A 13205-nucleotide genomic window follows, 5' to 3' on the forward strand; every position below is an offset into this window, starting at 1 on the left:
TTTTGGTTGTGTCTGCTCTGTGAATGTGAAATGCATACCCACCCAAGGTGCATTTAAGGTAGTTATGATTTTGTTTCTTACTATTGAGGCTTTTCTCTTGCCTTTTTTTTGGTGTGTGTGGTGTGTGTGTGTGTGGCTTTTCTCATACTATTGAGGGCTTTTCTCTTACCTGTTTTTGGGGTGTGTGTGTGTGTGTGTGTGTGTGTGTGTGTGTGACTTCCAACACTGCTTTGGAGATCAGGCTGAGGCCTCCTGTGTGCAGAGCACACGCTCTATTCCCTGGGCTCTGGAGTTGCTTTTCTGATACACATATATTTCCCTAAACTGACTTCTGTGAACTTTAAGGTGTGATCTGTTAGCCTGTTTTTCCTGCTCTCTGCCCCAGAGAAATTTCCTGTCCTGTCCAATTCTATGGACAGGCATCAGCTGTTTCTCCCAGGAGGTCAGCTCTTGGTGAGGAGAAGGGCATCCAGCAGCTGGGTGCTTCCCACCTCTGGCTGTATGGTGCAGTCAGGGCTCTAGCATGTGTTCAGATAGGAGCAACTGCCCTTCGTCCACTTCACTTAGGGGCATTTGCAGCCTGGCCCCTCACTTCGTGTCACCTTACTCAACAGCAGGCAACACTTCCAAATGACAGTCCACGCATTAGTGTGTCTCCCGAGTGTAGAACTCACTGGGAAGTTATGCCTCAGTTGGGCTTTTGCCATCTATGCTACCACTGTGACCCTGTTAGATTTGTCAGTCAACTTAGTGCATTTGGCGAAGGGGATCCCTCTGCTCACCTGCCCTTGGAACAGCATCAAGGAGGCTCAGTGGGAATGAGGCACTGGCCTGTGTCTCCTGGGTGGGAGCTGCTCCTGCTTTCAGTACCCTCCACCCTGCCACAAGGGTGCCCATGGTCTCCAGCCTGGACTTGGCGCTATGCATCTCACAGTCAGTTCTCGGGGGTGTCCTGAAGTCTGGTCTAAGTAGGGTCTGTCTCCTGAGCAGAGATGGGGACCCCATGGGACTGGGATGAGGGGGCATCACTGAGCAGAAGGCACTCTATCCCCACATATGCCAGGTAATATATAGCCTTTGCCCTGCTGCGAGCTGACCCTATTGTGGTCCCTGCATAATACAGGAGGGACAGTTTTCCCCCTTCACTGGGGTCTACAGTAGGAAGACAAGTCTGTTGTCAGTGGCCAGGAGACAGCCTTGCTCAGGTGTGGCCCCTAAGCCAGAGAGACAGTCAGGTGTGACTGTTTGCTGTGGGTTGTACAGAAGCAGCTCCACACTCTGCACACACTTTGCTTTCTATTGGAAGAGTTTCTGCTGCCTAGTCAGGAGCCTCTGTAGATCAGTCACTCAGGGCACTGAGCTCCAGGCCTGTCAGACAGGTCTCTGCTAAGCAGGGACTCATCTTTCCTTCCAAGCTTGGGGTGTACCAACCCCTTGTGCTGTGTTCTCAGACAGTCAGTGTCCATCCTCGGCTCACTGAGACCACCAACCACATGCCTGTGGGGGCACTCGTTTGAAGCCGGTCAAGGCTAACTTGCTCTCTCTCGCACATTTGTGACTTAGGGCTAAGAAGTGGGTTCCGGGGCCGGGCGGTGACGCTAGAGGTAAGGTGCCTGCCTTGCCTGCGCTAGCCTTGGACGGACCGTGGTTCGATCCCCCGGCGTCTCATATGGTCCCCCAAGCCAGGAGCAACTTCTGAGCGCATAGCCAGGAGTAACCCCTGAGCGTTACCAGGTGTGGCCCCAAAAAAAACAAACAAAAAAAAAAGAAGTGGGTTCCATCCAAGTGGTGAGCTGATTCGGTTTTGCCTAATTTCACCCCTTTTTGAAAACCTGGTTTGACCCTTTACCTCCCTCTAATTTTACTCCACCCCTCCAATGTCACACTTCCCACCAGTGTCTGTCATTCCCTACTTGACATCAAGCTCTGAAAGAAAACTCTTAAGACCGAGAACACAGCATTAGAATGTATGTTTTTTCTTGAGATTTTTTTGTTTGGTTTTATTTTGTTTTGGGGCCACACCTGGCAGCATTCAGGGGTTACTCCTGGCAGGCTTTGGGACCATATGGGATGCTGGGATTTGAACTCAGAACCGTCCCGAGTTGGCCGTGTGCAAGGCAAATGCCTTACCATTGTGCTATCTTCTCTGGCCCCCAATTTCTTGAGATTTTAAAGATTTTTTTTTTTTTACCTAGCAATTATTTTTCAGCAGTCTACCTTTTAGACTCTCAGCATGGTAAATGCTGATAGTTTCTGTGCTCATTTCTTTGTTCATATTTAGACCATGACAGCACTGTAACCAGCACAAGTGGCCCGAACTTGCCCTTGTGGTGGGAAGGCAGAGTTTGTCGGTTGGCACTGTGGTCCTTGGGTTGCCCAAACAACCCCGTAGAATCAGCACAGACATCTAGTTCTTTGTGACTAGAGAGATGGTATGAACCGTTTTATTCAACTTAAGAGTTGAAGTATGAGAAATTCTTTTTTTTTTTTTTTTTTTTTTTTTTTTTTTTGGTTTTTTGGTTTTTAGGTCACACACCTGAGCTCTACGCTCAGAAATCACCCCCTGCAGGCTTGGGGGACCATATGGGATGCTGGGATTTGAACCAGCGACCTTCCGCATGTAAGGCAAACACCTTACCACTGTGCTATCTCTCCGCCCTGAGAAATTCTTGGTAGCGGGAAGTGCTGGGGAGATTATATTTAAACTGCACCCACAGGATCACAGTCCTTTTCCACCCTCGACCACACAGATTCCCCTCACCACAGCTGAGTCTGCCTTGGCCATGAATGCCCCCTGCATTTGCTTTCCACCTGCCTTTTTCTCTTTGTAAAAGATTCAGCAAAGTTTCCCTGTTCCTACCCAGTGATGGTCTTTGACACACCCTTTCTCTCAGTGGCTGGTAGGTTCCTGGAGAAATGCTGTGGTGCAAGTAGCTTCTTTCAGAAATGCACGGTCAGGCTGGGCTTGTCTGTACTTTCTACCTTGACCTGCCTTGCTGCAAATGATGTGCGAGGAATGACATGACGTTTTTGGGTTTTTTGGGTTGGTTTTTGTTTTTTTTGTTTTTTTTTTCTCCGGTTTTTGGGCCACCCCCGGTAACGCTCAGGGGTTACTCCTGGCTATGCACTCAGAAGTTGCTCCTGGCTTGGGGGGCCATATGGGACGCTGGGGGTTCGAACCGTGTCCGTCCAAGGCTAGCGCAGGCAAGGCAGGCACCTTACCTCTAGCGCCACCGCCCGGCCCCATGACATGACATTTTAACCCTTTATGTCTATTCCATAAGAACTTCTGGGGCTGGAGAGATAGCATGGAGGTAAGGCGTTTGCTTTGCATGCAGAAGGATGGTGATTTGAACCCCGGCATCCCATATGGTCCCCAAGCCTGTCAGGAGTAACCCCGAGCGCTGCTGGGTGTGACCCCCCCCCAAAAAAAGTTATTCTTAACACACCTCTATTAAGATATGCTGGGCCGGGAAGGTGGCGCTAGAAGTAAGGTGTCTGCCTTGCAAGCGCTAGTGTAGGACAGACTGCGGTTCGATCCCCGGCGTCCCATATGGTCCCCCCAAGCCAGGGGCGATATCTGAGTGCATAGCCAGGAGTAACCCCTGAGCGTCAAACGGGTGTGGCCTAAAAACCAAAAAAAAAAGATATGCTGATTGTTTTTATAGTTCTAAGATGATCTTACTTGAATGTTGTAGTAATTGAAATTAAGTACTAACATCCAAGTACCGTTTTTTTATGGGGTAGATTCTAGTTTCTGATCTTAGCGGTTCACAAAGGTGGTGTGACCGCCCGTATTGGGGCTTAACTCAAAGTCACGACAACCCCGATAGTCACTGAGTCTAGTGAAGTGTCCTTGAAGAAAAATCAAAGTCACTTTACTGTCACTTCCTAGAAAGAGTGAGAGGCACGAGAGAACTGACTCAAATGGAAGAGCATAGACTTACCCTCTGTGAGGACCTGGGCTCTGCTCCCAGCACCCACAAGCATAGCACTCGTGGCCTGGAACATTGTTGGCTTCAGCCCTTGTAAAACCACTGTGAAGAATTCCGACCTTATTTATGGGACTGGCAGCCAACTGTAGACTTGGCCACGCTTTGTTGTGTGCAGGCGACAGCCTAACTAAGCATGCACAGGAGCACGTAGACTGATGATTGGTTGGGGTTTTTTTTCGGGGGGTGTCTGACCTGGTGGCATTTGGGTTACTCCTAGCTCTTCGCTCAGAAATCACTCCTGGCAGGCACGGGGGACCATATGGGATGTGGGGATTCGAACCACCATCCATCCTGGGTCAGCAAATGCCCTACCGCTGTACCATCTCTCCGGCCCCTGATTAGTTTTTTGTTTTGTTTTGGTTTTTGGGTCACACCAGGTGGCACTAAGGTTACTCCTACCTGATGTGCTATCATTCCAGCCCCCAGGAGTTTTTTTTGTTAAGAGGTTTATGGGGACTAGAGAAGATAGCACAGGTAGGGTGTTTCACACAGCCGACCCAGGACCGACAGTGGCTCAAATCCCAGCATCCCATATGGTCCCCCAAGCCGCCAGGAGTGATTTCTAAGCACAGAGCCAGGAGTAAACCTTGAGCACCGCCAGGTGTGACCCAAAAACCAAAAGGAATAAAAAAAGAGGTTTATGAATTTCTGTTACACATTTGGTAGTTATACCTAGTTTGTGTACCTAGGCTCCTCTCAACATCTCTCAGGTGAGAAGGCTGAGAGATGATGTGTAGATGATGATGGAAATGTAACTGAGTATTGGAAGTAGTATATATACACACTGTTTATATATCAAAGTCAGATACAGAAGTACTGTCACAGAAATTGTATAGTCTGGGTGTATAGTCTGGCATGCTCCTTTCTGGAATTTTTTTCTTTTTTTTTTTTTTTTTTTTTTTTTTTTTTGTGGTTTTTGGGTCACACCCGGCAGTGCTCAGGGGTTATTCCTGGCTCCAGGCTCAGAAATTGCTCCTGGCAGGCACGGGGGACCATATGGGGCGCCGGGATTCGAACCGATGACCTCCTGCATGAAAGGCAAATGCCTTACCTCCATGCTATCTCTCCGGCCCCCGAATTTTTTTCTTTTTGGTTTTTGGGCCACACCCGGCGTTACTCAGGGGTTACTCCTGTCTGTCTGCTTAGAAATAGCTCCTGGCAGGCACGGGGGACCATATGGGACACCGGGATTCAAACCAACCACCTTTGGTCCTGGATCGGCTGCTTGCAAGGCAAACGCCGCTGTTCTATCTCTCCGGGCCCTCCTTTCTGGAATTTAATGTGCATTGCCGTGAATATTCTAGTCTTAAAATTATGTAAGAATCACACTGATTACGTCTACCTAATGTAGTAGTGAACATGCCACTTCTCCACTTTGTTTTTGTGTATTTTGATTGTATTTTATAATATCTTGTACAGGGGCCGGTGAGGTGGCGCTAGAGGTAAGGTGTCTGCCTTACAAGCGCTAGCCAAGGAAAGGACCACGGTTCGATCCCCCGGTGTCCCATATGGTCCCCCAAGCCAGGGGCAATTTCTGAGCACGTAGCCAGGAGTAACCCCTGAGCATCTAACGGGTGTGGCCCAAAAAAAAAAATAATAATATCTTGTACAAATCTTATTCCAATCAGCTGTTTTGGCTTGATTTTTATTTATTTATTTATTTTGAGCCACACCCGGGGTTACTCCTGGCAGGCTCAGGGGACATATGGAATGCTTGGGATTGAACCTAGTATCCGTCCTGGGTTTGTTGTGTGCAAGGCAAACTCCCTACTGTTGTGCAATCTCTCAGGCCCTTAATTTGTATTTAATGTGACTGGGTTCCCCTGACTCTTGTAACCATAGGTTGTGTAGTCTATAGCACTGGCAGTTTTTAGATTGCTCGGTGTCTATCTCTCTGGTTTAGAGTTTTAATAGGACAAGTGATATCTGCTTCAGTGCATTGGAATAAAGTTTGCACATTATTTGGTTAAGGATCAGTGTATATGTTTGATTTAGAGCCCGTAAATGCACCCTTCTCACACCTTTGGTCACTTAAGTTCCCTGTGGTCTGAATTTCTAGAATCCCTGGATCCATTCTTTGGTTTCTATTGTCCTATTTCTCTCCCTTAAAGATTAGAGAGAGTTGGTAAAACTTTCCCATTTGTAACCACCTGCATTTGGTTAACACATTGGGACTAAAATAGTGGGATCTTAAATAGTTACACTGACCCTTTGCTGTGTGAACCTTGTCCTGAGCTCTACATTGGTTTTGCCTAATCAATCTCTTGCTTCCAGGCAGCTCCTCTGGCTTTTTGAATGCACTTAGCTCTGCTCTTCTGAGAGTTCCCACTGGTGTCTTGGTGTTGAACCCATTAGAATTCTGCTGTGAGAGAGGAGATCATTACTACGTAGGTCAGAGAACTCTCGTAGATGGAGAACTTCTCTGGGTTTCGGGCAGGCAGCCTTAGATGAAGGTCTGGGTGCCTACCTCTCAGACAGACACACATGGGTTGCGGGTCTGTCTTTTCCTTTCAGCCTTGACCTCTGTCTACTGGGTGGCTCACTAGCCCTTTGGCACTGGAGAATGTCTGCCCTGTCCCCGTCTTATCCGAGACAGATCATAGTTAGTGCCCATGGGTAGAGACCACCTTCGTGCCTCCAGGAGGCTGGTACCCACGGGAAGTGCTGAGTGCTGAGAAGTCCCTGGAACAGGCCTTCCCGAGTTCTTACACTGGTGACCAGCCCTGTCCCCTGCAGAGCAGACATTCAGATCGCAACTGCACACCTCGGGCATCCACACCGCCACGTGCACACAGGGAGGCCACCCTCTGCCCGTGCACAGTGCCCACCTCACTCTCCTGGCATGGAAGCCTTAGCCAGGCTCTGGCTTTTTGTGCAGACTCCAGAATCTGGATTTATACCTGTTTATTCCTATACGTAATTCAGGAGCCAGAGCAATGGCACAGCGGGAAGGGCATCTACTTTGCACGTGGCCAACCTGGTTCTGTCCTGTCCCTGTCCTGTCCCGGCATCCCATATGGTTCCCCAACATCTCCAGAGAAATCCCTGCGCTCAGAGCCAAGAGTTTCCCCCTGAGCACTGCCGGCGCGGCCCAAAGACCACCCACACCCACACACCCCTTGCTCATCTGCACAGCGTGCCCCATACACACACACACACACACACACACACACACACACACACACACACACACACACACACACACACACACACACACCCTTGCTCATCTGCACAGCGTGCCCCATGTCCACACACACACACGAACACACACATGCACACGCACACCCTTGCTCATCTGCACAGCGTGCCCCATGTCCCCTCGCTGCCGCCCCGCCACTTCCTGAGCCCAGCCTGGCAGAGCCGCGTTGGCCACCCTGCCCTCGGCCCAGCTTCCTCGGCTCCCTGCCCTGTGGGCTCGCTGCTGGACGGGACAGGATGGGGCGGGACCCTGCGAGGGCGCGGGCCAGCTGTGCTGGCAGGGGCGGGTGGCCGGGCCTGACGTGTCTCTGCGGGATTGGAGCCTCCGCCCTAGAAAGCCACGGGGCCCGGGCTGGGCTGGAGCTCCCGCCTCTCCGGGATAGACGCACAGACCGCTGGAGCTGGACGTACAGACCCAACCTCACCCGACCCGACCGGCCGGGCAGGCGGGTGGTGAGCACAGGTTCGGGCCAGGTTGGAGGCGCTCCGACCTCCCTCCCCTCCCCGCCAATTCCTCCCTCCCCCTCGCGGTCAGTCAGCGACGTGTCCCCTCATCCTCATGGCCGCTGTACCCGCCTGAAACTTGGCAGAGTGTCCCGGCCTGCGCCTGCCTGCCTGCCTCTCTCCCTCGGGCTGGACCCCGGATCCCGACCCTGATCTAGCCCAGCCCCACGCCCTTGGATCCTGCCCAGCTCTCTGGGCAGGCTGGAGGGGCGGGGCCACCGGCGGGCCCCTCCACCCCGGGGTCCCAGGACGCCCCGCACACGTCCTGGAGCCCAGCACGCCTGGGCTCCCCCCAGGTCCAAGCGCTGAGCCGCGACGGAAAAATACCGGGTCTGGAGGCCAGGCTGGAGGCTCGGCCCCTTTAAGCCTGTCCCCGCCCTCGGGCTCACGGTCTGGGGGAGGGCCAGGCTGTGCTGAGGTGGCATCTGCGAAAGTTCCTGCTGCCTGCCCGGCCTGGCCCGGCCTGGCCCTGCTCTGCACTGCTGCTGGACTCTCGGCCTGGCCCTTGCGTGTGAGCGGCTGAGTTGGTGCTCACTCACTTGCTCTGGGCTCACTGTGGGGAGGAAAGGGGACAGACCCTACCACTCAGCCTAGCCCGGCCCGGCCCGGCCCGACCCTGCCGGCAACCTCCTCGGTGATTTGGTTTTTCCTGTGAATAGGCAGTTGGCGGGGAACCTCACAGCTCCTGAGCAGCAGCAGGACAGTAAGTCAGACTTGTTCTGGGACTTTGCTGCCTGTTCACTTGGGACCGAGTCCAGGTGGGGTCAGCCTGGTCCCCTTTTCTCCTCTGCTGCATTTGAGAAGCAGGCTGCCCTGCTGGCCCTTTCGGCACAGGGCTGAAGTTCTGGCCGAGGGTGGAGGGGAGCCCCCAGGGCTTCGGGAGGGCCAAGCTGCTGGTCCCTCACCAGCAGGGGTTCTGTCTGGGGTCTCCCCCTCGCCTCATTGCTGGGGGGTCGGTTGGGGCCTGTGGGCCCATCCTTGGGCCCTTTCAGCTGGGAAGACGTGGGCACTCCAGACATTCCCAACTAGCCTCGTACTGGTGCAGTGTTCATGTGGCCCGGTGCCCGCAGGGCCTGGACCCAGGGGTCCTCACTGCCCTGCTGGGTGCCCATAACCCGACATGGGCCTGCTTGCTCCCAAGGTGCTCAGGGTTCAGGGGGAATCTCTGGGAGACTAGCTGGGCTACTTCTGAAAGGGAACACCAGCCCAGGGAGGAGACTGGGGCTGAGGGTGGTGTCGGTGGGCCTGGGAAGATCTGGAAAGGGAGGCGCTGGGGTGGGGGCCTGCACCAGGGCTAGGGGGAACCTTCGGGGTCAGGGTGTGGGCAGTCCAGGCCTCTCCTCGGTCCTGGTCTCCTCTTCCCCAGTGATGTGGCCCCAGCAGCCTTACAACTCCTGGACCACACTGTTTTCGGTTCCTGGGTCATTCTAGCTCAGGTGGCAGGACCCTGCCAGCCACTCTGGCCAGAATCTCCCGGACTGAGATCCATACCCTCCCCACTGCACAGCCCTGGAAGGTTCCTCCCAGCCCTGCGGTTTCCTGGCCTGATTGCTAAATCCCAGTGGATTAGGGGCCAGGAAGGTGTCACAGGCTGGCGGCAGGAACGGAGTGACCGCAGGATACTCGGCTTTCCAGGCAGGAGTTCTGCTACCCTAAAAGGCTCAGAAAGGCCCCATGGCCTACGCTCCCTCTTTAGTGGAGCCTGTTCTGCCTCTGTGGCTATAGACAGGGTAGTGTCGGAAAAAAACATATAACCATGTCAGGGTGCAACAGTGGCTTTCTGGAGCTTTGGGATATCTGGGAATGTCCCCTCCAGGAGCTCTGGCTGATTCCTTCCCAGGCCTGATGGCTGGAGCCAGCAGCCTGCTCCTGTTCATTTGCTCATGCACATTCCCATATACACACAGCTCCTGGTTTCCCCCAAGAAACTTGCCAAGGTGCTGGCGCTAGTCACCAAAGTGAGTGACCTTTCCTGGTGGCAGGTGAGGGCAGGGCAGGTGACTGACCTGCCTCTTCTCATCATCCCTCCCTTCCTCCTAGAAAAAGCTGGCGACTGACAGAGGCAGCTCAGGACGGACTTTCTGGCTACTGACCATTTTGCTGGTGAGTGTCTGGCCCTGCCATGGCCTCTGACATGCCCACCACCACCTCAAACACACCCACCCTACCCTGCCACCCCCACACCCCCTCGAGCTGCTGCCTAGAGCATTTCCAGTGTGGCAGGCCCTGAAGCCCAGGCAAGCTGTGCACTTACCCAGCTGAGTTTCTGCTCTGGGGTGGGGGTGGGGGGTGACTTTTTCAGCAACTGCTGCGTTCATTTGTCATCCCAAGAGCCCCTGTGCTTGCCCCAAACCCTGCATGCACGTTGAGGGAACACGGGGATGGGGGGGTGCTGGTGACGACACAAGCTCCTGGTCTGTGGCCTGTTGACCCTAAGTGTTCCCCTCCACCTCTCTGTTACCACTGACCCTTCCCTGTACTCCTCCCACAGTGCCTCACCCGGATTCCGTGCAGCCTCAGGATCAACCATGAGCTCTGTGGCAGTTTTGACCCAAGAAAGCTTTGCCGAACATCGAAGTGGGCTGGTTCCACAGCAGATCAGAGGTGCTGCTCCCTCTGCTCCCCTCACCCTGGCCTTCCTAAAGCCCTTGCCTCACATGTGTGAGCCCTGACTGGGTGGGCTGCTGAGATCTAGAGTACTAGCCATGGGGTGGTAGCTTCCACAGGTGCCCAGCTGAAGGGCTTGACCGAGCAAGTCTCATGCAGAGATGGGGAGCTGGCATGTTCCCCGTGTTCTGCCCATTCTGGTAGGCGAATATGTGCCTACATGCTGAAGGGGGTGCTCTTGTCTGACACAAGTCCTCTTTTTGGTTTATTTTATGGCTGTCTAAGTGCAGGTCTTGCTATTCACTGAGCTGTGCGAGGCTTATATGAAAGTCCTGGCAGATGCCAGTGCCCAGGCCTGACCATCCTGAGCATCCCTCTGCCTGGGCAACTCTGTTTCTGGTGCTGCATAAGGAGAGGAAGTGAGTGGGTCTGGCTCAGGCATGGTCTACAAGTGGCACTGTGCCTGCCCATTTCTGTTCACAATCGTCTGCTGAAGGTCTGAGGGCTGCAGTTCCTTCAGCTCTAATGTGATGTTGACAGCTGTAATGAATCATGCTCCTGGCCCACAGGCCCGTGGGAGCACCTGGTGTCTAAGCCCATGCCTGACACTGCAGGAAGCACAAAGATCTCCCTCCCAACCTGTCGCCCAAGGCACCTGGGTATGAAGGGTACTACCCTTGGTCTTACTCCCTATTCCCGTTGGCTGCTGCAGTTGCCACTCTGAACTCAGAAGAGGAGAGCGACCCTCCTACCTACAAGGATGCCTTCCCCCCGCTCCCTGAGAAAGCTGCCTGCCTGGAGAATGCCCAGGAGCCGGCTGGGGCCTGGGGCAACAAGATCCGGCCCATCAAGGCTTCCGTCATCACACAGGTGAGACTTCACAAGCTACACGCTTTGGAAGTACAAGGGGCAGGATGTCATGCATGTCTGTCTTCCATGTGACTCGTCAAGTACTCCGCACCCAGAGGGAGTTCTCCATTCCCCTCCCCCACCCGCAACTCAAGGCCCTGCACCACAAATACAAAGGTAGAGGGTCTGCCTATCCCTTGTCTGTCTCAGACACACTCACTCTTGCATATATATCATTTACTTATATTTATCAGTACATTTGTTCTCTCGTACATACTTACACATGCGCTGATCTGTCTACCCCTTGTCCTCATACACACTCTCACATATATATCACTTTCACGTATATATCAGTACATATGTACACACACACACACACACCCTCCTTGATCTGCGCTCTTGTGCCTCAACCCTGCAAGTAGGCCTCCTAGACCACCCCAACTCCACCCTGCCTCTTCCTAAAGCTTACAGGCTAAGCTCAATACCCTCAGCTCTTCAGGAAGGTCTCTGATTGGCCTGCAGTGCTCCTGCCTCAGTGCCCCAGCCTCCCTCCAACAGGTGTTTCACGTGCCCCTGGAGGAAAGGAAATACAAGGACATGAACCAGTTTGGAGAAGGGGAACAAGCCAAGATCTGCCTGGAGATCATGCAGAGGACGGGCGCTCACCTGGAACTGTCACTGGCCAAGGACCAGGGTCTTTCCATCATGGTCTCAGGGAAGCTGGACGCTGTCATGAAGGCCCGCAAGGACATCGTGGCTCGGCTGCAGACCCAGGTGGGTGTTGTAGGCCAGGTGCGTGGTTCGGAGGTCAGACGGCAGCATGAAGAGCTGCTGGGTCAATGCACACCAAGTACTCAGTGAGGGAGCTCGGAGTGAAAGGTCAGTTGGTCCTATACTGAGCCCTTCCCATGGGAGAACTGCCTAGTGAGTGGATGACACAGGCTTCAGTCAGCTGCTAGGGTGCTATCCTTCCCTGCATAGGCCCCAGGAATTGATTGGTAAAATTCAGGGAGGTGTGGGGTGTGGGTTTTTTTGTTTGTTTGGTTGGTTTTTTGGTAACATCCAGCAGTGCTCAGGGGACCATATGGAATGCTGGGAATTGAACTGGAGTCCATCCTGTATTGGTCGTGTGATACCACTGTGCCCTGCCCCCCTAAAATTCAGGTTTTGTTTGTTTTTGTTATTACTGGTTTGGGGGGGTCAGCCCAGGTCGAGATCCCAGGCACCATGTGTGTGGGTGGAACACAGGTCTAGGGTAGGCACAGCAGCTCCCCAACCACTTTGTTCTGAATCAGTTCCTCCCGCAGCACTTCGATATCAATATTTGGAATTTATTGGGACCTGTTAGGTGAGCTTACAAGTGCTGTGTTTTGAATTTTGGAATTTATTTAATTTAGAATTTGCATTTTGGAATTTATTCAGGACCCTTTATGGTGAACTTAGAAGTGATGCATTTGTGCCTAAGTGATAGCACTAAAATGAGATTCCAATCGGTAGAGCTCTTGCTAAACATGCACTGATCTGGAATTCTATCCTCAAACCCACATCTGGTTCCCTGAACAATGCTGCCTGTGGCCCAGAAATCAAAAGAAAAAGAGAAGCACAAAAAAAGAGGCTCAGGGGTCAGAGCGATAGCACAGTGGGAGGGCGTTTGCCTGGCACACAGCTGACCCAGGTTTGAGCCCAACAACCCATAAGGTTCCCCTAAGCCTGCTAGGGGTGATTTCTCAGCACAGAGCTAGGAATTATGCCTGAGCGCTGCCGGGTATGGCCTGAAAACAAAAACTGGTTTCATTCCCACCTTGTACTGAGCATGCTTGCACAGGAGTTGGCTGTGCACAGAGGTGGTTTGGAGGCCAGGGGTTGGGTCCAGTTCCACCTTCCTCTCTGATAGCCTTTCTCTCACTCACTCTTGCTCTCTCCCCCCACTGACTTCTCCCCTTTAGGGCCAGCAGGTGGGATGTATTGTCTGGGCTTTGTGCAGTGCCAGCACTGTTCATGAACAGGAGCAGTATTGCCAGGCCCCTCCTGTTTCTTACAGACCCCCGTGTT

At 53.1% G+C, this 13205-nt stretch overlaps 1 protein-coding gene across 3 annotated transcripts in view; it reads left to right on the forward strand.

The window, feature by feature from the left end:
* Positions 1-13205, forward strand: part of HDLBP (high density lipoprotein binding protein) — a 47244-nt gene that overhangs the window by 18841 nt on the left and 15198 nt on the right. The window contains exons 1-6 of one of the 3 annotated variants that reach the window (XM_049773381.1): positions 7528-7656; positions 8357-8400; positions 9738-9800; positions 10189-10301; positions 11017-11174; positions 11712-11927. In XM_049773381.1, coding sequence (XP_049629338.1) covers positions 10226-10301; positions 11017-11174; positions 11712-11927 — 450 coding nt within the window. In that variant the 5' untranslated portion in view covers positions 7528-7656; positions 8357-8400; positions 9738-9800; positions 10189-10225. Of the gene's footprint in view, positions 1-7527; positions 7657-8356; positions 8401-9737; positions 9801-10188; positions 10302-11016; positions 11175-11711; positions 11928-13205 lie in introns of those variants that run through there. The other 2 variants (XM_049773382.1, XM_049773380.1) reach the window with 2 other exon arrangements.

Source organism: Suncus etruscus, chromosome 5, assembly GCF_024139225.1.
Source record: "Suncus etruscus isolate mSunEtr1 chromosome 5, mSunEtr1.pri.cur, whole genome shotgun sequence".
NCBI classification, from domain to species: domain Eukaryota; kingdom Metazoa; phylum Chordata; class Mammalia; order Eulipotyphla; family Soricidae; genus Suncus; species Suncus etruscus.